A 24,233-nucleotide genomic window follows, 5' to 3' on the forward strand; every position below is an offset into this window, starting at 1 on the left:
ATAACAAGAGATTAGCTTCTTACCAATTACATTGACATCAATTTCCCCAGAAATTGCCTTCACACGATTTTCCAATTTCAGTGTATAAATGCCCTTGTCCGGGCGTTCACTTGGAGAAATCACAAGCTCAGCATAGGCAGATAAAGTTTTCTTTTTCACACGGTCGTCGGCTTCTAGTACTTTATCTCCAAAAGACCATGTTGCCGTCGGTCTTGGATAGCCAGTACTTGGAACCAGGATCTTGATAGGATTTGGAACGATAACTTCCAAACCATCTTTAAATGCACTTAAATCCATTGTTGGCTCAACTACCAAGAGAAAAAAAAAATCAATGAGTTTCCAGTACCACATTTACATCTCTGGGACCCCCATTTAGTTTATGTGCTGTTCCCAAACTTAAAATATTCATGTACCTGCTGCATCATCAGCAGTTAGAGGACCAAGAATTTCAGATGGGTCTGACACACCAGCTGCATTTTCTGCAGATACTCTGTATAGATATTTATTTCCTTTTTGTAATCCAGTAACCTGAAAGCATGAATGAATATGTGTAAAACATTGACACATTGTGGCTCATGATCAGACACTGACTACCTGTTTACATAAAGTTGCCCTACCTTGTAAGTCAGTTCAGGGACTGGTTTCATATTGCAACGAATCCAGTGATCTTTTCCCTCTTCACATCGCTCAATGATGTAGCCCAGTATTGGGCTTCCCCCATCTTTCAGAGGAGGCTCCCATGTGAGCTGAACAGAGGACTGTGTCTGATCGGAGGAGCTCAGATTCACAGGTGGACTTGGTCTCTCTGGTATTGAAGAATTGGACAACAGTTTTAACTTTAGGGGCATTTTAATAAGATGATGCTGTAATCAACCCTACCAGCCTCACTAAAATATCACAGCTGTGAAATTCATTGAAAAAAAAAAAAGGAGATACAATCAGGTATTCTGTGACTTTGTTCCAATTTTCCTCCTGGGATACCCTTTTAATTACTTTCAGTTTTAACTACCATGCTTCGTAGACCTGATTTCTGGATCCCGTACAATAATCATTTCCTCTTTGTGGGATGGGCTTACCAATTGGATCAGCAACTTTAACGAAGGGTGTGGCTGCACTGGGTTTTCCAACTCCGATGCGGTTTTGAGCTCTTACACGGAAACTATATTCCTGTCCTTCCACCACATCAGTGACAGTAGCAGACAGATCTTCAGCCCTTACGGTCATGGCAGTCTCCCACCTGATTGAACTCTTGTCTCTTAATTCAATGACATAGTTGGTGATCTCAGCACCTCCGTCGTACTCTGGTGGCTCCCATGTCAGTGAGACACCAAATCTATTCACATCTGTGATGACTACATTCAAAGGAGGGCCTGGAACATCTGTGGAGGAGGAAAACACAGGTTTTGGATTATCTTGGAAGTAAAAGTGAGAATCAGCAAGTTTGCAATTTACTTGAAAACTGCTTACCATATTTACTCCTTGCTTCTACAGGATTGTCAGTTTCTACGGGTTCACCAGTACCAACTCTATTTCTTGCACTCACACGGAATAGGTACTCCACTCCTCCTTTTTGCAGGCCCGTGACAGTAAACTCACAACTGTCTGCACGGTCGGTAGCCAGAACCCAGGTCTTCCTTCTGATGTCACGCCTTTCAACAACATAGCCGATGATTTTGCTCCCACCATCGGTTAATGGTTCTTCCCAAGCAAGACTCACTTCTCCGTCAAATGTTTCTGTCACTTCTAAGTTACGTACTGGCCCAGGAACATCTGAAATTCACAGGTGAAAGAATTTTTTAACGTTTTATCATGCTTTTTAGTTGTGGTTTGCCAGTCAAATCTGTGTGACCTAAGGGCTTACCAATGACTTGCAAATTGATAAATCCTTCTGCTTTTCCATGTTTGTTCTGAAGCACAATTTTATACCTTCCTCTGTCTCCTTTCTTGGCTTCTAAAATTCTGAAAGAGGTTTGCTCGGCTGTAGTGTCGACAGTTTTTGAAGAAAGAGGCTCATTTTCCTTAAACCACTCAGCTTCTGCTTTGGGGTAGGCATCATAAGGCACCACCATGGTCAGAGGTTGGCCGGCATCCACCACAAGGTCTTGATCAGCTGTCTTGATTTTTGGTGCAGCTGGTGAGAAAGATAACATGTGAACGATAACATGTTATAATGTAGTATGAGTTAGGTACTGTATCCAACTACATCATGGCCTCCTTAAAATGCGTTTGTTCATAAACACTAGCTGAATAACCTAGGAAGTATGCCACAGTCCTTACAACATAGACCACTAGGTTTGTTTTTAGTTGTTATTACTGTTTTCTTTTTGTGTTTGTTGGAAATCATCAGACTCTGAAATACAGAGGTTGAGTTTGGCATAAAATTTTAAGGTATCTTATTTTTTTGGAAAGGAATCAATAGAACAGAAACATTTTTGATACGTAGTTGAAAATAAACAAGATAAGTTTTTTACATAGATGAGGTGGCTTTTTAAAAACAATGACAACAGTTACAGATATCTTGGATCAGGAAAAGAGTGGGCTTAAAAGCCTACAGAGGTATGGAAAGTAGGAGAGTGAGGGGTGTTTTTAGGGCGGGGAAAACTAAGGATCATAAACTCTAGGACGCAATGAATAGCCAGCCATGAACCAAGAGTTGTACCAGTTTATGGCATGGTACAATGAACGCTATAGATTTCTGTTTACTTTGGGTGACACTCTGTGGCAGGGGAAATTAGAATGATTAATATGACTAAAGCTAACTACAAATTAAAGGCTCTCACAAAGATTTTCTCCCTAAATAATTGTGAAATCTGAAATCTCTACATTATCTATGATGCCATGGTGCTGTGTTAGACTAAAAGATACCTACCTGCCAGCTCAAGCTTGGCTCTGGCCTCTTTGTCTTTGGCAACAAATCTGTATTCACCCTGGTCACGGGGTTTGATATCACAAATCTGTAGCCTGTGTATTTTTCCTTCACTCATCATCTGGTGTTTGTCACCCTGGACAACAATCATGTTGTTCCTTAGCCATTGAACTTCCACTTTATCTTTGTTGAGCTCAGCTAAAAAGATCACATCAGCACCAGGGGCTTCAAGAATATCTTGGGGAGGCCTGATGATCTCCACAGGGATTTCTGAAAGTGAAAAGGAAGGTAAATTACACATGTTACCAGTTCAGTTAACAATTTTAAAGCCAGTAGCTAATGTTACCATTATTATTAATATTATTTCTACTTAATACATACCTTCCACAAAGAGTCTAGCTCGAGACTTCCGGTCTTCCACCCCACAAGCATATTCACACTCATCATCCAATCTGCAATCCTTAATAATGAGTCTATGTATGCTTCCATCTTTCTCAAATTTGTATCTGAAAAAGAGATTGAATTATGGTTAGCTTGCATCATGAGCACGAAATTGTTCAATTTAGCTGCAAAATCAATAAGAAATTTTCTGCTTACTTTTTGCCTTCCTTGATTTCTCTGCCATTTCTGTACCATTTGACGTTTGCTTTTTCCCTGGACAGTTGGCATGAGAAGACAGCATCGTCAAATTCGGTGACTGTCTGATCTTCTAAGTGTTCCACAAATTCTGTTGGGGCTTCTATGATAAGAAGCTCAGCTACAGATTTATCTTGGCCAGCCGTGACAATGTATTCACCTTCGTCTGGGAAGCCACAGTCTTTAATAGTCAGAGAGTGCTTGTACTTATCAATTCTGTATGATATACGGTTGTCAAAAGCTACTTCTTCACCATTTTTAGTCCACTTCAGTGTTACATTGAGACGGTTTACTTTGCACCAGAAAGTGACGGACTTCTTTTCCATTGTTTCAATATCTTTAAGAGGTTCAATAATCCGAAGATCTTCCTCTGTTTGAAAGGAGGAAAAATATTGTGGCCTTTAGTTGTTTTCTTCCTAGAAGAATGCATCTCTAATGTAATAGACTACGACTTACCTTCTACTATTAGATTGGCTGCACTTTTAACATTTTCGCCTCTGTGATTGGTCAAAGATACACTATAGTTGGCTTGGTCATCTAACCGTGCATCTCTGATTCTGAGGGTATAGACCAAATCTTTTTGGAGAAGAATGTATTTAGAACTATCAAAAATGGCTTCCTCATTTCGGAACCATTTGGCTTTTGCACCTTCAGTATTGACCTCACAGTTGAAGACAACTTCTTGTTGTTCCTTCACACGAGTGTCCTTAAGAGGAACTATGATCCTGAGTTTTTCTGAAAGCAACAAATGACACTTTATAGTATATAGGAGGACAAAAGTGATGGAAATGAATATAAATAAAGCCAACAGCAAGAACAAACTTACCAATCACCGTTAAGTGAGCAGCTGCTCTGGCGGCTCCGACCATGACCACGTAAGTGCCCATATCTTGCAGGGTGGCATCCTTCACAACTAGGATCCTCTTTTTGCCATCAGCAATGATATCATATTTATCTCCAGATTCAAGTGTCTTATCGTCTCTCTTCCACTGGACCTCAAAGCTTTCCTTTGATATAGTACAAACAAATTCAGCCTTTTCGCCTTCAAGAATTTCAAGGTTTTGTGGCTTTGAGATAAATTCAGCAGCAAGTTCTGCAAAGAAAAAGTTACAAGATAATTAAAACTTACACATTTGTACTTTAAAAAGTAACAAGCATGAACTGTTTTTAAAATATTAATTGTGATTTCTCATACCATGTACTTTGACTTTGCCATCAGTTCGAGAACTTGGAAGTCTGCAGTTGTAGTCGCCAGCATCTTCAAGATGTGCATTCTGAATGACAAGGATTCTCTTTCTTCCATCAGTAAGTATTTCAAATCTTCCTGTTTCAATGATCTCATCATCTCCTTTGTACCAAATCACTTCTGCTCCAGGCTTGGAGACTTCACAAACCAGTTTTATGGTGTCTGTTTCATTAACATCAATGTTGGCAAGATTTTTGGTAAAGATAGCTTCTTCTTCTGCAGGAAAGATTGAAAAAAAAAAAAAACCTTTGTAAAACTGGGAATCTTAACTCTTTACAAAAACATCTATTTGTGCAAAGAAAGACTTCTGCCTTACCCAGGACTGTCAACATGCCAGATGTTCTTGCCGTTCTTACTTCACAGGAATATTCTGCTTCATCATTCAGCAGACATTTGTTGACAACAAGAATGCGCACTGCTCCCTTGGATATGATGTCATACTTCTTGCCCTTTTTAATTTCAGCACCGTCTTTAAACCATTGGACCTATGATAAACAGATTTCTTAATCACTTTTTAGGTTGTTCCTTCACATGGCCATCCCTAAGACGGACTATATTGCTGAATTTTTCTGAAATCCAACTTATAAGACTTAATTGGTAAAACACAAAGAACAAAAGTGACAGATAAAAATCTAATAAAACCCAAACAAGGAAAAACTTGCTTATTTCTAGGTGAACTGTAATTATAATATTATTAATTATTAAAAGCAATGGGATCATGTTTCCAGCAATAGAAGGTCTTATACATCATTGCACACTAACTCCTTGGATATGTAAGATGAGACTCCAAGTGTGAGGAATTTTAATGATAGTTGATGGCAACCAGTTCTGATCTGACACATGTGAAAATGTTGCCTTTTTTAAAAATCAAAAGCATTCAAGTCATCAATTTTACAGAAGTCAAATCAAGAATATCTACATTTACTGGTGAGAATCCAGTGTTTTTCAAGCAACAGAAAATGAATAACATTAAAGGGTGAACAATGAAGTCAAGAATATATTTCATATTAAAATAATCTTCAAAGGGACAGTAGTAGCTTTCAGTGCATGAGGAAATAAAAAGGAAGTGGTAAACACTGAGAGAATTTTTTTGGAAGTTTTTGCTCCATTGTGCTAAGATCAAAAGGGAACAAGTTATCTGACTATCCAAAATAAGAGGTAGATAATCACAAACCTTAGCATTTTCTTTGGAAATTTCACACTCAAACCGGGCCATTTCTTTTTCTTTAACTTGAAGATCAGTGAGTGGTCGTAAGAATTCCACATGAGGAGCTGTAAGAGAATGTCATTAGAATTCAAAATGAGGTTTCTGGAAATTTACATGGGTACATTAAGAAAAAGTGAGTCTTTTGCATGGCTTTTTTCATCTTAATAGGCAATGACTATATCCGAAATCACCTGGAGTTCTCATTCAGGCAATGATATGTTGCTACTATTATGACTATATCTATACTACATTTTGTACTTTAATTATAATTAGATGTACACATTAGAGAGCCAGCTCAGTTCTCTTGAATGATGGTTGGAAGAAAAATTTCAGAGATACTACCCGAGATTTGAAAGACATTGTCAATAGAAGCACCAGTGGCAAAGAAACATTATCTTGATTAAGGCAATCAGCATAGTCTTTGAGAAGTTAGCAGAATTTCATGATAAAGCACCTTGAAGTGCTATGACCAGCTTATTCTATGGCTACAAGCCATGAGTCTTTCATTGAAATTGCATACATTTATTTTTTTTTTCTAAACTCAGCTCCAAAGACATCACATGTAAGTCAAGCATAAAAGGCTACTAGTGTGATGAAGTGATGTGTTTTGTATGGGAGGGCAGGTTTTTTTTAACTTCTGTTGCCTTCTCTCTGGAATGAACACAGCTGATGTCTGGGATGGGGAGCTTCCCCTTGGTCCTTCCTTTGTTAGATCTCCTTGTCAGTCCTTTCCCAGATGATCTTGATCAGTCAGATTCTAGGACAAAGGTGGCCAACAGACTTGAAAGGATGCACTTGTTGCAGCTCGGTCTTCTTGGAGTGAAGGTAGATGACAAGGGGAAGGAGGAGACCCAAGAAGCTACTCTAACATGGGCTTCAACAGAGCAACCACAGAATGAAAAGAATAGAGCGATATGGCATGCGTGAAGCACAATCAAAGCTACTGGGAAGCAACTAAACCAAACACTGCATTAAAATGCTCACTGAAAAATGGCACCAGCAGGCAAGCGAGTGAATGAGAAACGTAAGCTAGCATGTGCATTTTGAGAAAAGCTGTTTTTCCCAAAGGGGTGAAGTAAGGCTAAAAATCAGTAGAGCTCTCTTCATTCATAAAATCCAGGGCTTAAAGAATCTGGACCTTGCTCCATCTTTTCATTTATTCTTATTTTTGGAGATGTAATTATTTGAATGAGAGTTTTCATATTACAGCAGAACTCAGGAATGCTCATATTCAAACTGAAATGTCATGCTCATTTTCTAGTTGTTCCTCATGCCTGAAAATTCATTTTTCTTCCACGTGGAAACCACTTTAAATTTCATTTTGAAAATGAAGGAATCCTTGTTAACCTTTTCTTATTCAGCTTGTTCTCATCCATATTGGAGTATTCATAAGGCTTGTCCCATGTAGATAACAAATGCATCAGGTCACTGTTCAGTGTGAGGCAAGAATGCTTTAAAAGGTGTGTCACCAGATTCCATATAGCTAAAGATCTTTTGTCAAATGCAGACTGGCATGTTAGGTCAGCACTGACACTGTAAGTTGCCAAGACAAGCATGCACAAAGTGATTTTGTTGTTGTTACCAAAGAGTTGCAAATGTAAAGTTCCATGTAAGAATACTTACGCACGACATTCAGGTTACAGGAAGTCTTAAAATCCTTAGCATCGCAAGTGTATGTTTTAATATCCTCTGGGGTACAATCATGTATAATAAGCTTTCTGACCCTGCCATCGGCAACAATTTCATATTTCTTGCTTTTGAGGATTTCTGTCCCATTTTTGAACCATTTCACTTTAGCATTTTCTCTGGACACTTCACACTCCAACACTGCAGTGGCTTCCTCTTCGACCGTCTGGTCCTCAAGAGGTTTAGTGAATTCAACTGGGGGTTCTGAAAGAATCATACTCATTAGCCAAATGTTTGCCTCTTGTTCTCCAAGACTTTCAGTATCTCCTCAACCTTTCTCTGGCCACTCCAGGCTTTTTCTTTTCCAAGATTCATTTGCAAGATTTGATTCAATTCAGATGTTTTCCTCTAATAATGATGTTTTATCATTATTTGTATGTACAGAGGAAAACCATTTTCATAAACTATAAAACATCAAGGAAATGAGAGCCAACTCTTTGTTTAAAAAAGGACGAACCTGATTGAATAATAATGCTTCCTCCAGCTGTTTTTAAAAGGAAGAATTATTATCAAATAAAACCATAGGGAAAGAAAGAGGAAGTAAAACCTATGTTGTCAAACTGGCGTTTTGACACTTAGAAAAATAATTTGTGAAATATTTTGCTACACTAATGCAGAACTAGACTTTTGCCAATTTAGTTGATTTTAATGATCTATGGTATTCACTGTATAGTAATTGAGAGTTGGCATTATTTTTAGACCTATGGCATTATTTATGTGTATATATACACATATATATACATATAAATTCTACATATTTTAAAAGCATGCTTTATAATTACCTTTCACAAAGAGGTTGGCATGAGTCTTGAAATCCTTTGCTGTTAGTAGGACTTCCCCAGCATCTTCTAGTTTTACATCCCTTAGTGTAAGTGTATGAACTCTTCCTTCTGAACGTGTAACCACCTAGTTTTTTATATATTAGAAAAAAAAGTGGTTTTAAGCACATAGGAAAGCGCAATCCATATGAAGGTACATTTAATTCACTTAAAGAGTTTGAAATAGTGTTTTCCAAGTGATTTTATAATCATATACATATTTTTAAATATTTTGTTATTATTTTATGACACAGTTCCATATACGTATTTAAAATTATTTTAGCTTCTAATTTGAAAACTTAAGATAATATTTTATAAACTTTTACATAACTAGTGGGTAGTCTTGAAACTGTCAATTGTTTATATTGTGATCTTATTTACACATATATATATACACATATATAGTGTTTATTATTGTTACTTCATTTGCATACATAAAGGAAGAATTTTGAGAACCTGTTAGGAAAGGAAGAAAAAAAAGATGAAGGGGAACCGTACGCAGCAAGTAAACCATATTTTGTAAATACAAGGGACTTGCCACGCAACAGTGGGTTAAACTGTTTCAATAATTTCAGGAATTCGAGATTGGCATTGTGGTGCAGAGGTACTCTTAGAGCACCAGTTCAGCTCCTGCTGCTTCAGTTCTAATCCAACTTGTTGCTAATATGCCTGGGAAAGCAGCAGATGCTGGCCGGACTGCTGGAGCTCCTTTCCGTCCTGAGAGATTTGGATGGAATTCCTGGGTCATGCTTTCAGCCTGGCATAGCCCCAGAATTTGCAGCCATGTAGAAAATAATCAACAGCTGGAGGCTCTCTCTCCCTCCTTTTCCCTTTCTGTGTCTCTGCCTCTTTGTCACTCTACTAACAAACAACATGAATTTTTAAAAATAATTTTAGCAATTCTATATTTTGCAAACCATGAAACCTTTGTTTAAACTAATTGCACAATTTCTTAATTTTTAAGAAAATTAAAACTGCAATTTAAAATTGCAAATGAAGATGTTGAGTCTTTTTGTTTTTTGTATTTGGGCTGGAAAATCAGATATCAGTGGTACTACAAATAGGATCATGTATAAGAGAATTAGCAAAATTTCTAAGAAGCTATTGCATGACATTGAGATAGATTTTTGTGCCACTGGAGAGTTCATTTAGACATAGGAATAATGCAAAAAAAAAGTTGCCAGTGGAACTATTATGCAAAAAAAAAAAATATGCCCTAGGAACTTAGCTAACCATTCGAGGGAAAATTGCTTGAACAGATAATAATTTGCTTATTAATAATGTTTGAACATAAATTTTGAGTGTAAATTTTGAAAATGTAAGTGCATTTTAAAAGAAACCTCCGTTTTTAACTGAGTTGTAAACTCATCTACAGATATGTCTCATTTATTAATACATTGCTTTATCACCCAAACTCCTCTGAGAGTACTCTAGAATATTCTCTATTACCACGTACATAACATATTCAGAACACACTAGTTCTCAATAAATACCTTGCATGTAGTGTATCTCAAATATTTTAAAGGGAAAAATGAATAAGTGCATTAGAAAAATAAACCAATTTAAGAAAATGGTAATGATTATTTAAATTACTTATAGAAGAAACATATTGTCATATTATGCAGTGATCCAACTATGAAATGCAAAACTATTAAAAGATAAAACATTTAAGAAGTAGTGGTTCTCAGATTTGTAGCCAAAAACAACATAACTTTCCCATCACTTCTTATTCTTATAACATGTTTTTGTTTATTATTAAAATATTAGAGATTAAACTTTTTTTGCAAAATAGAGTAAAGGTCTAAATAAATTGACAAGAGCCTATTTGTTACAATAGATCTAATCTAAACAGAGCCTTTATAATATATTAAAATGATTGGGGGGGGATGAAGGGTAGAAGGGGAAAATCCCTGAGCCTAAGGAACTCTATTATGAAAAAGGAAAAGGTAAAAAAAAATGGTTATACTACATCAAAGTTTAAATTTAATTCTTTTTCAAACAGTCATGTAAGTAATGTAAGACTAAATTCTTAAATGGCTGATATATTTTGGGGGGCTATAGTAGAGGATTAAAATTCCTATGTGAGGAGACATACCAAGGGGCCCTATAGAATTCTGGTAAGCTGATCCGTTCTAACTACAGAAAAATATTTTAGAGACAGTAAGGTTTTTTTTAGTATAAAATTGCAAGATCTTTAGGAATCTGCATTGAAAAATTATAATAGTACATGTTTTACAGTATAAAAGAAACTGATTTTCAATTAAGAAAAGCTCTTAATTTGAACAAAAGAATTTAGTAATATATAGTAAATATATATAATATTATATATAAATATAAAAAATATATAAATTTATATTATATATAGATGTAATATTATTATATATAAATATATAGTAAAACAAGTTTGGCTATCCAGTTCAGTTTTTAGGACACTTAATTGTAGGATGGTTTTCTGATAAGTGACTTAGCTCTTATTCTACAATTTGAATGTACCGTTTTCCTCTACTTGGTAGAAAGATGCCTGTTACTGAATTCCGTTTTAATCACTTTGTGGAATACCATCTCTATTTTTGTTCTACAGTGGTTGCTGAAAGACTACTTTAATCAACTTTATGAGTTTAATCAACTTAAACCGTTTTAAAATATAGCCTTAAATTCTCAATATTGATTTATCATATTATTCATATTGGACATTATTTATGAAAATTGGGAGAAATGTCATGATTAACGTAGTTTTCTACATTATTTCTACCTAATGCTGAACACTTTCAACATACCTTATTTCTAGAATTAAGGATTAATGGTAAATTACAAAATATTTTAAATATGTGTATTATTTATGGGAGCAAAATGCACAATTTAATTTACGCCAATTATATTTTCTGTCTAGCTCTATATAAAAGCAGTTGCTTGATGTGTAACATTTTAGAAAAAGTTAAGGACAAGACTAGACACTGGTTACTTACTAAACCATCTTATACACTTATTCATGTTCATGGATAATTACTGTATTCTTTTTTTTTGTCAGTCCCATCAGTTGTACTTTAAATAGTCCCCTTGCATTCCAGAATTTGCACAGCCCAAAGCCCTTGGAGGGATAAAAATAGCTTTGGAGAAGTGCTTGAAGAGCAGATCCGCCCAGAAGTTATCTCAACTACTTGATCAACTGCCTGAAATGGAATTCCAATCTTCTACCCTTAATCTCCTTATATGCAGAACTCTAGATAGTATGGAGACAACTAGCTGCAAAATTTAATGTGCATCACTATTGCAGAGCACACAGTCAGAAAGCCTTTTTACTTCTAGCTGGCTTCCGCCTGGTCAAATTCTTATTGATAACTAATGCGGTTGTGTCTTTTAAAACAGGGAAAACCTCAACTTTGATCATCCTTTACATTTAAATTGTATTTCAATAAAGATATCATCAAGGTGATCCCCCCTTAAATATTACAAATCTATCTTACAATTTCAGAAGAAATGAGAGCAGAGGTAGGAGCGGAAAGTAGAAGGTGGGCAGGTGGAAGGCAGAAAGCGCGGAAATAAGGATTACGCAAGCAAAGGTGGAAGAGCTTAAGAGAAAAGAGTACAGGGCGGGGCACCACAAGGCAGCCGTGTGCCCGCTTTTTACCTTGTCGCTGGGCTCTAGTTTCTTTCCTTTGAGATACCATTCCACTGGGATGTCTTCGTAAGAAAGTTCACAGTCGAAGGTGGCTGTTTCCCCTGCTGTCACGGTGACATCCTTCAGGGGCCGCAGAAGGCCAATTACCCGAGCTTTGCGAGAGGAAAGGAACAGCTTCGCGTTACTCATTTTGTAATTCCGAAAGAACGGATGTAGAGTTAGTCGTGAATATCCATGTTTGCCTTCTCCAGGAAGGAAAGAGGAAGAGGACCGGCCGCTGTTCTATCATTCCTGTGCATGGGGCCCCATGGTGCTGAGAAAGGGAAGGCTCCAGTCACTGGAGAGCCGCTATTTGTAGGGGCCCTTGGGGCTCGAATGTACAAGGTCAGCAAGAAACCTGCTCTGCATCTGTCCCTCGGCCAGGCGTCAAGTTCTCTTGCTACAAAAGGCATGCACTTCCAAAATAACTAAGACTCTGATTGGGAGAGGCCCGGGACCCCGCTGTCACATAGCCTGCCTGTGTCCATCAAACACTTTGCACCTTCCCAAAATGTTAGCTTCATGTTCTCTGTCTTGCTTTTTTGAATCTGAAATGTCCACACAGCAAGGTTTGTCTTTATGGTGTTATAGTTACACAGTCACTTGAGCACTGGTCTTTGAGGCTTTTTGGCTTTTTCTTACTGTGGATACGTATTATACTTTGAAGGAAAGGATACAGGAAAATCTGCCTTGTTCATATTCTTTCTGTGCAGATGGCAGGGTCAATGAAATTTCAATTTTGAACATGTCTATACTAGGATATCAAGGGAATACAAGAAAGCTGGAATTTGAACTTTCATGATATTTTCTAATGAATTCCAATGAGGTGTACTCACATTGAGAGCATAAGTTCAATTTTCAGCAAACACACACACACACAAACCCAAAATACTTACGCTTAACTCGGAGGTGGGCACTAGATTTAACATTGGCGGCTTGGAAATCCACCCCACCCGTCTGATCCAGGCGGCAGTTGTGCAAAATGAGAAAGTGTATTTTGCCTTCTTCTTTAATCTCACAATCCTATAACAAAACAAGGGAAAATTTCTTAGAAAATCATTGTCTTTGACACTTTTTTTTTGTTAAGAACAGCAGATTAAAAAAATATATTACAAGGGCTAAGAAACTTCATGTAAGATTGAGCTCTTATTTTCTGTGAAGTAAAGTTAATGTATTTATTCTTGTTTTGTTCTTCCAAACAAATTAACACCATGACAGAGTAACTATAACATTGTCCTCATTTGGTGGTTCAAAAATAATGGATATGTGCTCATTTCAAGCCCATTCTTAAGTGCTGTTATTTTTCTTTGACGTAAGGTCTGTTGGAGAACCTGATACTGTGTTTTAAATGCCCAGCATGCACTCTGATTTTTCGCCTGTCCTTTCCTATTTCATACAGCTCCTCGTGGTGTTGACAAGCTCCGAAATAGCCTTACAGGTGTTTGGAGTAACGCCTCTCCCTTGAGTTTCCAGTTGGCATGGATATCATCTTCTGAGATTTCGGTTTCAAAGCGAGCTGTCTCCGTCTCTATCACCTCCACACTGTACAACGGTCGAACCAGTTTAATTTCCCGATCTGCAAAAGTGGATGGTCAGCGTTGGCAGTTAGCCTCTGGCAGAAATAATTCCCAGCAGCTATAAGAATGAAACCCATGGACATTTCCTTACCTTCGATGTCAAGCTTTCCTGAGGTCTGGTCTGTTCCACAGTCACAGGTATACTGTCCAATATCCGATTTTAAGGCTTTCTTTAGGATTAGCATACGTTTTTTGCCATCTGCCTTAATAACAACATTTTTGGATGGTTTTATTTCCTTGCCATCCTTAAACCATTTCACTGGTGCATCTGCTTTGCTGATTTCACACTGAAGAATCACTTCATCCTTCTCTACACCGGTGTAATCTTGAAGTTTTCCTGTGAAGTATGGATCTCCCTCTGCAGGGCAAACATACGTGAGAACCCCTCACTTAGCAGGCAGCTCAGAAACGTTGGGTATGTATTTACTGTCCCGAGTGTTAGTTAATACATTTGCATCCAAAAGTTCTACTAACAAGAGAAAGGGAATCAGTGCATGGGATTGATTTATCAAAATGTAAACCATTTATAGTCTACTTAAAGTATTTTATTATTTTAAAAGATGATATGAAATTTCGCTTAAAATCCTTTATTCATTATTTGACTAAATTGCTAACTTTTTTAAAATTGCTAACTTTTCAGCATCCCTATTATAAAGGTAGATTAGCTTTAAACTTTCAGATTCTCATTATTTTTAGTTTGTCTCTAACAGTGTCTATACATAGATATATTCAATTTTATTTTTAATCTTCTTGATATTAAGCAGCCTGAAAAGTGATGCTTATTAATGTACGTTCTAAGTAATCCTCTCTCATTAAAACTTAAAAAAACCTTTTCCTTGAAGCAATATTTGATAAACGGAAGATGTACAGTTATTTTAAATGTCATAGGAATCAATGACTAATTAACCAATAATTAATAGTTTAAATTCAATTTTAGCTAGCTATTGTGTGGGGCTAAGATAAAATCTTCATTACTTAAAAATCTTCCTATTTTTGATAAAAGACAACTTAGAAATAAGCCCAATTATATATGTGATGGCCTCCTAAGGCTCAGGGCTGCATTCATGTGATAGAACATGAAGATGTCGTAATAGATACACCACAAATTTCTACCGCATTTAGTGTAAACCTACCGAGGACAGTGAGTTTAGCTTCTGAGCTTATCCCCATCGCTTCTACTCTGATTTGGGAGGTGTCATCAATAGAGAGGTCCTTGAATGTGATTGAATGAGTTTTTCCTTCGTCTTGCATTGAGACCCGCTTGCTGGTGTGTAGGCGTTGGTCATTCTTGAACCAGCTAACTGGAATGTTGTCATGAGACAACTCCACAGTGAACACGGCATTTTCCCTCTCTTTGGCTGTCACATCCTTGAGAGGGGTAAGGAATTTGAGGCGGATTCCTGTTAAGAGAAAAATAATTCATGAATCAACATCTGAGGGAAGAAGTATTTAAGTAAAAGCAAACAAGAATCATCTTAGATGTGGGTCATCTGATGAAAATGTTGACCTTCAATGATCAGTTTGCCACTGGTGCGCTTATCTTCAGCCTCAAACATGTATTTTGCTTCATCTTCAAAAGCAGCTGATTTGATTATCATTGAGTGCCTTGTGCCATCTTTCATCAGCTCAAATTTGTCATCACTTGCAATTTCTTGGGTTCCTTTTAGCCAACGGAATGTTTTTGGCTCCCTGGAAACTTCACACTCAAATTTAGCCTCATCCTTCTCGAAGACTTTAACATCACTGAGAGGTGTGATGAATATTAGTGGCAATTCTGAAAGAAGAAGACAGGATGGTGAAGTCAGAACACACTTTTGCTCATCATTCTGGATCAGTTCAGGGTCTTCAAATGAAGTCTTGAAAGACAATACAAAAAGGTGGTTGACTAGCAAAATATACCTTTCACTTTGAGATTGGCTGCAGACTTCGCATTGGCAGCTTGGAAAGAAACTTCTCCAGTCATATCCAGCTGACAGTTATAAAGGACTAGAATATGCTTCTTGCCATCTTCGATGATTTCACAGTCCTGTTTGAAGGAAACAAAGACCATTTACATAAATGGTTATTACCGCAAACCTCTGGGAAATTTCATATCTTTTCACCCATCGAGTTAGCTAATCTTGACTCACAGGGGAAGCAGTCAAAGGTTCTCCTTTTAGCTTCCACTGGCCATGGACATCAGGTTCAGAAAGTTCAATTTCAAAGCGGGCTGTTTCACCAACAAATACTTCTACTCCATACAGAGGCTTTTCCACTTTTATGAGTCGCGCTGAAAAGACAACAAGTTTTGTTATGTGACTCTGAAGTAAGCTGGAAGTACAGGCAGAAGACATTTCTTGTTTCTGATTCACTCACCCTCAACGGTAACATTGGCTTTGGTCGTGTCTGTGCCACAGTCACACACATATTCGCCTTTATCTTTGAGTTCCGCTTTTTTGATTTTTAAGATGCGGCGCAGACCGTCTGTTTTGATGGAATGTTTGGGTGAAGGTACGATCTCCTCTCCATCTTTGAACCATTTCACTGGCACATCTTTGCTCACTTCACACTTCAGAATAATCTCATCCTTCTCGACTCCTGTTTTGTCATGTAATTTCACAGTGAAATAGGGGTCGGCCTCTGAAAAATTAGCAGGACAGGAAAAGGCAAGCTTATTCAAGAGTCACTGGCTGTGAGAGCATCCTCACCCATTCCCACCATTCAGTGACTGACTCCAGTAGTTGGTCGCATTTACCTAAGACTTTGAGCTGTGCTGTAGAGCTCAGGTCCTTGACTTGGGCCTTGATCTGAGATATATCATCCAGAGTCACTTCTTTTATTTCCAATTTGTAAGTTTTGCCCTCAGACGACATGAGTACCGTTCTGCTCGTGTGGAGCTTGACATCATTTTTAAACCAGGATACATGCATCTTTTCATGGGAAAGCTCACAGACAAAAGTTGCTGTTTCGCCTTCTTTTACTGTTTGGTCTTCAAGAGGTGACATGAACTTCAATCTTATACCTGTAAGGCAAATATGTATAGTATTCTCAGACAGGATATTCACCTTCAGACTAACTCCACTCTAATCTGCTTGGGTAAAAAGGAATCATTTTACATGGCACCTCTCTGAATGGACCAATCCTCCATTTGAAAAACTTAAGAATGCTTTTGTGTGTGTGTGTGGGGGGGGGGTTGATGAGAGAGTCAATCAGAGATAGAGAAACAGAGAAAGAAGAGAGGAAGAAGAAGAGGAAAGAGGAGGAGGAGGAGGAGGAGGAGGAAAGAAAGTAAGCAAGTTTGGGAGAGTGAGATAGAGAAACTCAACCTAGATCTCCCAAATTACTTGAGTCATCACCCACTGCCTCCCGTGGCCTGTATTATCAGGAAGCTGGTACCAGGAGCAGAGATGGAACTTAAACCAAGACACTTATTAGGGTTAGGGTCAGATGCCTTAACTTCTATGTCAGCTTTCTGCCCCTGGGTTCTATCTTGAATGTAATACTTATGTGTGTCTACGTATGGAACAGCTCTTACCTGTAACAAACAGCTGTGCTGAGGACTTCTTGCCCTCCACTTCAGCTGTGTAGACTCCTTCATCATCAAAGCGAGAGTCATTGATAACAAGAATGTGTTTCTTTCCATCGGCAATGATATCAAATTTGTCAGATGCCTTGATTATGTCAGGCCCTTTAGACCAAATAACATTGGCCTCTCGGGTGAGGACACACTCAAATCGAGCTTGTCGTTTTTCTGGAACGGTGACATCCTTCAGAGGCACAGCGAAGTCCAGTTCGATTTCTGCAAAACCAAACATTACAATTGAGTTTTTTTCAGAATATGGAAGAACATGGAATGAAGCTGAGCCCACTCCCTGAGTTTTGAGAGCACAGTACCTTTCACAGTCAGAATGGCAGTCGTCACTGCATTAAGTGCCTGGTAGAGGACTTCTCCAGCTTGGTCTAGTTTGACTTTGTGCAATGTCAAGAAGCGTTTTCCACCATCTGTTTTGATCTCACAAGTCTGAAAAACAGTACTTATGGTCAGGGAATTTACTGCATACAAATACTAAGGGAGACAAGCTTCAGAGACAAGTTTCCATAGTGTTTTAGGAATTGCTGCTACTAGAAGTAAAACATCTCTCAACATTTCACACAGTTTGTCTCAATTGTTCACAAACAGTGCATCAAATTTTTTCCCTTCTTTGAGGTTTAGGAGCCCAATGTGAACCTGTCAGTATTATGCCAAATCTGAATATGAAACATGGAGTCAGAATGCAGTTATTTCACATAAAGGACTTCTTACAATGGGAAACTACTTACGGGTGAGGGTCTTAGAAGTTCTCCCTTCAGTTTCCATTGCCCTGGAATGTCTGCCTCTGAGATTTCTGCATCAAAGCTTGCGCTTTCTTTCTCATAAATGGTGACATCCTCTATCGGTTTAAGCAGTTCAACCTCACGCTCTGCATGGGGCAGGAATGAATTAACATAATGCTTTAGGCAATGCTTTGCTTTTGGGTATGAAGTGCATTATTTTGCTGTATACACACACAAAACTCATCTTTTGGAATGAAAGGTAAGATGTTGGTACCTCCGAGGGTGAGCTTGGCAGGGTATCTCTTCCCTTCAATTTCCACTGCATATTCATCGATATCTTCTGGTGTGGCATTCTTGACCTTGAGGAACAGATGATTTCCCTCTTTGATGATCTCAGTCTTATCATTTGGCTCCATGGGGATTTCATCATAGCCTTTAAACCACTTAATGTTTGGTGTATCCTTGGCTATATCACAAGCGAAAACAGCCGTCCCCTTGGGTTTCACATGCTGATCACGTATGGGTTTCACGAGCCACTCTCTAATGATTTCTGCATGGAAATGAGGCCAGAGAATTAATCATGATCTTGGTAAGTAACACAAGCAATATGAATTATGTCTGCAGCAAATTTCAGGAATAGAACCAAATGGAAACTGGACATAATCAGTCTGATATGCTCTCTTAGAGATTTTTGAGACTCAGGCACTGGGAAAGGAAGCTCCTTCTTCCACAATCTTAGTGCAGTAACAAGCGGAACAACATTTCCTGGTCAAGAACTCACCGACTACTTTCACACAAGAGGAACATTCCAGGTTGTTGGCGTTCTCCACAGTCACTGTGTAGGTCCCGGCATCCGTGTCGTCGGCATCATTGATGGTGAGGGCCCGCATCAAGCCAATGACCCCTGGCACAATTCTGCCAGGCTTCTCCACCACGATCTTCCCGTCCTTTCTCCAGACCACATCACGCTCTTTGTTCAACTCGCAGCTCAAGTACAATGGCTGCCCTTTGACCACTGTGACTTCCTCTTCCAGAGTTTTGACAAAACGCACAGGGAGTTCTGTGGGGGAGATTGCAGGCCACATTTCAATATGTGTGTTATTTCCTATGAAATAATACTCAGTAATATGAAACTTTATGGCTAGGAAGGTTTATTACATGGAGGTTCAATACCGATCACATTCAGAGACTGGAAATTACCTTCTACAATCAGTTTAGCTGTGGAGGTCTTCTCTTTATTTCCCAACTTTAACACACAGGTATATTCGCCGGCATCGGAAAGCTGGACATCAATGATGTGTAGCTTTCTGTCTTTGCCATCTGCAATGAACCTGTGCTTGGGGCTCTCGCGGATATTGCTGCCATCCTTCATCCAGGTTGTGATTGCAGTGGAGGGCGAGACTAAACACTCAAAGATGGCAGAAGAGCCAACAGACTCTGCTTCTTTCAACACAATGTCTTTGATCTCTTTCACGAACTTCAGCGGCACAGCCTTTAGCTGGTAGGTGAAGGGGGCTTCATCCGGAGGTTTCTCTCCACCACTCCCTGGTCTTAACTTTTTTCTTTCAGCTTCTATGGGTGAAGGAGTCTTTTTGGCTACACCTGAATCAAAGTTAGATAAAAATCAATTTAATATCTCCACAGGAGCCAGAAAATATCTATTTGGCTACTCTGTGGATAATGGGAGCATAAAGCCATTGCTTCCAAGAAAGTAAGTTAGAGGCCAGGTAATGAAAGGACACTTGAACCTCTACTGCCTTGTATCAGACGGAATGACTTAAGGAATCCACAAATATTAAATGGCCTTCAGTTTCTCAAGTTTTAACTGTAAGTATAAAATATTCACATTAATTCCTAACTATTTTGTCTGTTGTATGAAAGGATTGTGCTTATGAAAAATGAAATTAGGAACTTACAATGTTCACTATATTAAAATATAGTTGATTACATCTGTAATATCTGCTTATACAACATTAGGAAGAGATTTGAAATGTCAAAAGTTATGTGAATTTTTAGCAGAATCAATTAGAAATAAAGGCTAATTGGAAAAAAATTTTCCTCTTAAATACAAAGCTTGGGAATTCACAGTGTGAAGGGTATTAATTCAGGTACATGGGAATGAGTCTTACCCTTGATGGGGCCTTTAGGCTTGGCAGCCTCCTCCTTAGGTTTGGCTTCTAAAACAAAAGAAAATAGCATTTTAACAGTTTCAAATTTACTTTATGTTTAATGGAAGGTCATGCCGAGTGAATAGTGCTCTTTATTATTCATTTTAATGCATTTTTGTAACTTCTAGGAAAATACTTTGACTACTACTAAGAAGGTATATTCTGAGATTCATCTGCCCAAGATAAACTGCCAACGTATTTAGTTTTAAAATATCCTTTAAGCAAGTGCCTTTATAGTCTTCCTTGCTCTTGCCTAATTAGCCTAAGCATCATAGTTGTTTACGTATGTATGGATTATGTAAACCAAAGAAGGGTTGTGTCAGCAAGAATCTCATTAAGAAAAAGGGGAAATGGGCCAAAAGTTAACAAAATTCTCTCTATTGGTGTTTGGGTTAAAGAAAAATATCTAGAGAAGACTAAGGAAAAAGAGAGGGTTTATGTATATATTTCATGTCATCTAACAAGAACAACATGTATTTTGGGATGATTTTATATATTATTTCTAAATTATTTTATATAATACAAGATATATAAGTGTATAATTACATATTTGAACAATTTAAAAATTTCTAAATAATTTTAAATAAAAGGTTAAAATGATTAATAAAAGATCAACTAGTCAGGGTGCATACTTAATGATTAATAATTATACATCATATAATTTTTGGGTTTGAAATTATCTACTAGGTGATAAATTACTACGTAGCTTCCATATATCTAGGAAGCTTGGAATTGAAATTGTTGTACCACTAAAAACATTCAATAAAATAATTATTGATTTAAAGTCTGAATGGTATAATCTTTTTTTCCTTTCTTACTATGTACCTAATGCAAACAGTACCATTTTTTCTGTTTTCAACTGTGTACTTGAGTTGTAGTAAGCAAGAGCATAGTGTTGTACAACCATCAATTCCATCCATTTCTAGAACTTTTTCAGTATCATACTGTGAGTTCTTAAAAAGAAATGATTTCATAGGGCATGAATAAATTTTGAAGCTGCATGGGATTCCTCTAAGTAAAGATGCTTGTTCAGCTCTCAGTTTTCACCAAGTCTAAACATATTCATTTCTTGATCCCAAAGCATATGAAAGAGGATGATTTTAGAGAAACATTTCAATCAAATATGATATGTACCTGGGGTGAGGGATAAGATGAAGCATAAGATGAAAAAAACACAGGAGCTGGCCTTGTGGCACAGCCAGCATCTGTTATGCCAGCATCCCATAGGGGTACTGGTTTGTGTCCTGTCCCAATTACTCTTCTGATTCAGCTCCCTGCTTATGGCACTGGGAAAAGCAGAAGATGGCCCAAGGGGTTGGGCCCTGTCACCCATGTGGATGAAGCTCCTGGCTTTTGCCTGGCCCTGTGCTGGACACTGTGGTCATCTATGGAGTGAACTAGTAGATGAATATGTTGCTGTCTTTTGTTTATCTCTCCCTCTCTCTGTGCCTTTCCAACAAATAAAAAAAAAATCTTAAAACATTTCATCATAAAACTCCCAGGTTTAAATCATGCCTATGTTTTGACATAAAGAAGTCATGAATTTGAATCAAGTTTGATTCCTTTGATTAAGTCACTAGGGCAAACTAGCAGAAGGGAAATGTAGAATAAATACCTGTTTTCTTTCCCACGACTGGAGCTGTGACTGGGGCAGCGATGGGAGTTGGGGCGGGCTCCACTGGAGGAGGTTTCATTGTTTTCACTTCTGTTGAGAAATACCCATTGTATTAATGCTTCTGTCACTTCCAAATCCCTTACTTGTTGCCTGTTTGCCTTAACTAATGTGACTTTAAATTCTTAAACAACAGTTTTACAGATAATAACATATTAAGCAAATTAGAGTGACATTAGAAATCACTGGGTGCATTTGTAGTTTTCACCTGCTCTTGTGAGGTATAACATTATTTGTGTGAAGCATGGAGTGTGCTTGTTGACACTGAGTGAGGACCAATTTGCTTACCTGGTTCAGGCTTTACTTTGGGTTCAGGTCCAGGAAGAGGTATTGCAGGCTTAATTTCAGGCACTGAAATGATTCATAGCAATGAGTTTATCACCAAATTTTCCAATTTTTCACAAACTCAAAACCAAAGTTAAACAGGCTTAATATACCTTGGAACATGTTAGGATTTACACATATACAGATATCAAATTCAACATCTCATCTATGATTACTTGCTGTTTTAAGCAAAATATTTGGAAAATATAAAAAGGCAATCTTTTTTACTACAATGTTGTTATCCATCTTATTTCTCATAAATAGATCCTTTTCTAGTAATTTATTCATCAAATACATGGCCATTAGCCAACTACACAGGAAAAGAAAATGGTCGAGAAAATGAGTCTACCTGTGATGGTGACAGTCATTGTTCAAGCTTAGATGCCAGAACAATGATATTTTAAATGGTACATGTTTGTACTTTCAGGAGCAACTAAGAACTATCCCTAGGTTTATACCTTTTGCTGGTTCAGGAATTTTCCTTTCCTTTTTCTCAACAGTAGCTGGAGGAACTTCAACTTCTTCCACAGCTTTTGGAGGTGGTTCTGGTACTTCATGAGAACAAGGTTAATTTTTAATGTTAAGATATGAATACTTAGAAATCAACTCATCAAAAATATATTGAAATACTATTTTCTAAAAGCTCAATTGATGGATTTTTATAAAATCTTATATTTATATCAATGAATGTCTATCGGTGACCCTGTCTCAATGTGTTTTTCTTTTATCCCACTCACTTGCCCATGGTTAGCACCCATCAGCATTTGCGTGCTCTCTCCAAATTATTTCTATACTATGTTCCAATAATTTGAGCCCTTGGGGATAGGCTAACACAGAAACTGACCCACTTAAAAGCTGTCATATTTTACGAATCCTTTGCCTTCACCCTCCCATGAAGAGCTCTTCAGCCAGCCCAATTACTTGTGCCAACTCCATTAGAAGAGTGACAAAGTAACAATGATGAATTGCAAACAAATACATGAGTGAATTTGGGAGTAACTATAAAAATGCTTAAACAGAAAGCAGACAATGAAAACACAGAATACATCACAAATGAATGAAATATGAAGCTATGTTTCTACTGGACTTCACTTATGTTTACAAGATAAACCTTTTGTTAAATGTATGCCTTGTAAAAAGATAATTTCACAAATTGCACTGAGGTTCCTACCTGCAGGTTTTTTAATTTTTTCTACTTTTTTAGGTTCTACTTTAGGTTCCTCTTCTTCAGATCTCTTTCTTAGAACTTAAAAGACAAAAAGGTTTATATGTAAACAAAGACAAACTAATGAAGATATTGAATCAGCTTGATGAATACAAATAATATACAAAGCAAGGAAATGAAAAGCATGCGAGGTAATGCCCTATGATATTAACAAATATACACATAAATGGTTTTTTAAAATATGGAACACTTCATGAATTTGCATGTCATTCTTGTGCAGGGGCCATGCTAATCTTCTCTGTATTGTTCCAATTTTAGTGTATGTGCTGCCGAAGCGAGCACATCTAAATGTTTTTTAAGAAACATTTGGTTGTTGCTAATTGACATAGTGCCCAGATAACTACAGTTAAGTGTTTGTTAGAAATGGCCCACATACAAAAATAATTTGAATTATAAAAGCATAATAATAATCAATGTTATAATTAATAAGGATTTAAATGGAAAATAGGAAATTTACTTAGAGGAGATATGCAAGAAAAAGTAAGCAAGAAACCAGCAATTCTATCTGAAGACAAAGTTAGAAGATTCTCCATTTAAATATCTTGCTTCTAATTCTTTATTGTTTTATTAGTAGCAAAGAAAAGTTCAGTGTTTCAGTCTTTTAAAAGTGTTAATTAGTTGTGATGATCCTGTTATCACTCTTTAAACGGAATACTCCATTTAGGATTACATAGTTTTATGTAAAGTGTTTAATAGGTTTAGTGTATTTTAACCACACATTTTAGTTATGAAATGGATAGTCATGGCCATTGTTGTTAATTGAAAATTTTATCAATTTGGTTATGTTTATTAACAATGTAAACTTCAACACAGTGTAAAAGCTTACAAAACCTCTGCCTTCCTGTTTAAGAGATTTG

General features: G+C 37.3%; 1 protein-coding gene and 1 non-coding gene across 2 annotated transcripts in view; both read right to left on the minus strand.

Annotated features, from left to right (window-relative positions):
- The window catches only part of TTN (titin), a 266,306-nt gene that overhangs the window by 91,264 nt on the left and 150,809 nt on the right, over nt 1–24,233 (minus strand). Inside the window, exons 198-234 of the mRNA XM_058664684.1 lie at nt 23,323–23,397; nt 22,610–22,702; nt 22,116–22,178; nt 21,771–21,860; nt 20,117–20,164; nt 19,188–19,589; nt 18,769–19,047; nt 18,262–18,537; nt 17,994–18,133; nt 17,568–17,694; nt 17,209–17,472; nt 16,429–16,695; nt 16,050–16,313; nt 15,824–15,963; nt 15,594–15,720; nt 15,202–15,468; nt 14,828–15,094; nt 13,786–14,052; nt 13,554–13,693; nt 13,014–13,140; nt 12,088–12,230; nt 8,424–8,547; nt 7,579–7,845; nt 5,923–6,020; nt 5,065–5,233; nt 4,698–4,964; nt 4,329–4,595; nt 3,959–4,237; nt 3,464–3,872; nt 3,248–3,372; nt 2,870–3,136; nt 1,862–2,131; nt 1,468–1,770; nt 1,077–1,379; nt 618–805; nt 414–528; nt 24–308 (exon numbers count right to left, since the gene is read on the minus strand). Of these exons, the coding sequence (XP_058520667.1) occupies nt 24–308; nt 414–528; nt 618–805; nt 1,077–1,379; nt 1,468–1,770; nt 1,862–2,131; nt 2,870–3,136; nt 3,248–3,372; nt 3,464–3,872; nt 3,959–4,237; nt 4,329–4,595; nt 4,698–4,964; nt 5,065–5,233; nt 5,923–6,020; nt 7,579–7,845; nt 8,424–8,547; nt 12,088–12,230; nt 13,014–13,140; nt 13,554–13,693; nt 13,786–14,052; nt 14,828–15,094; nt 15,202–15,468; nt 15,594–15,720; nt 15,824–15,963; nt 16,050–16,313; nt 16,429–16,695; nt 17,209–17,472; nt 17,568–17,694; nt 17,994–18,133; nt 18,262–18,537; nt 18,769–19,047; nt 19,188–19,589; nt 20,117–20,164; nt 21,771–21,860; nt 22,116–22,178; nt 22,610–22,702; nt 23,323–23,397 (7,602 nt within the window). The remainder of the gene's footprint in view (nt 1–23; nt 309–413; nt 529–617; nt 806–1,076; nt 1,380–1,467; nt 1,771–1,861; nt 2,132–2,869; nt 3,137–3,247; nt 3,373–3,463; nt 3,873–3,958; nt 4,238–4,328; nt 4,596–4,697; nt 4,965–5,064; nt 5,234–5,922; nt 6,021–7,578; nt 7,846–8,423; nt 8,548–12,087; nt 12,231–13,013; nt 13,141–13,553; nt 13,694–13,785; nt 14,053–14,827; nt 15,095–15,201; nt 15,469–15,593; nt 15,721–15,823; nt 15,964–16,049; nt 16,314–16,428; nt 16,696–17,208; nt 17,473–17,567; nt 17,695–17,993; nt 18,134–18,261; nt 18,538–18,768; nt 19,048–19,187; nt 19,590–20,116; nt 20,165–21,770; nt 21,861–22,115; nt 22,179–22,609; nt 22,703–23,322; nt 23,398–24,233) is intronic.
- On the minus strand, nt 23,552–23,658 carry LOC118757897 (U6 spliceosomal RNA). Its single transcript, XR_004995409.2, has one exon. It is a non-coding gene; the product is annotated as a U6 spliceosomal RNA (small nuclear RNA).

This window comes from Ochotona princeps, chromosome 5 (genome assembly GCF_030435755.1).
Source record: "Ochotona princeps isolate mOchPri1 chromosome 5, mOchPri1.hap1, whole genome shotgun sequence".
NCBI lineage: Eukaryota > Metazoa > Chordata > Mammalia > Lagomorpha > Ochotonidae > Ochotona > Ochotona princeps.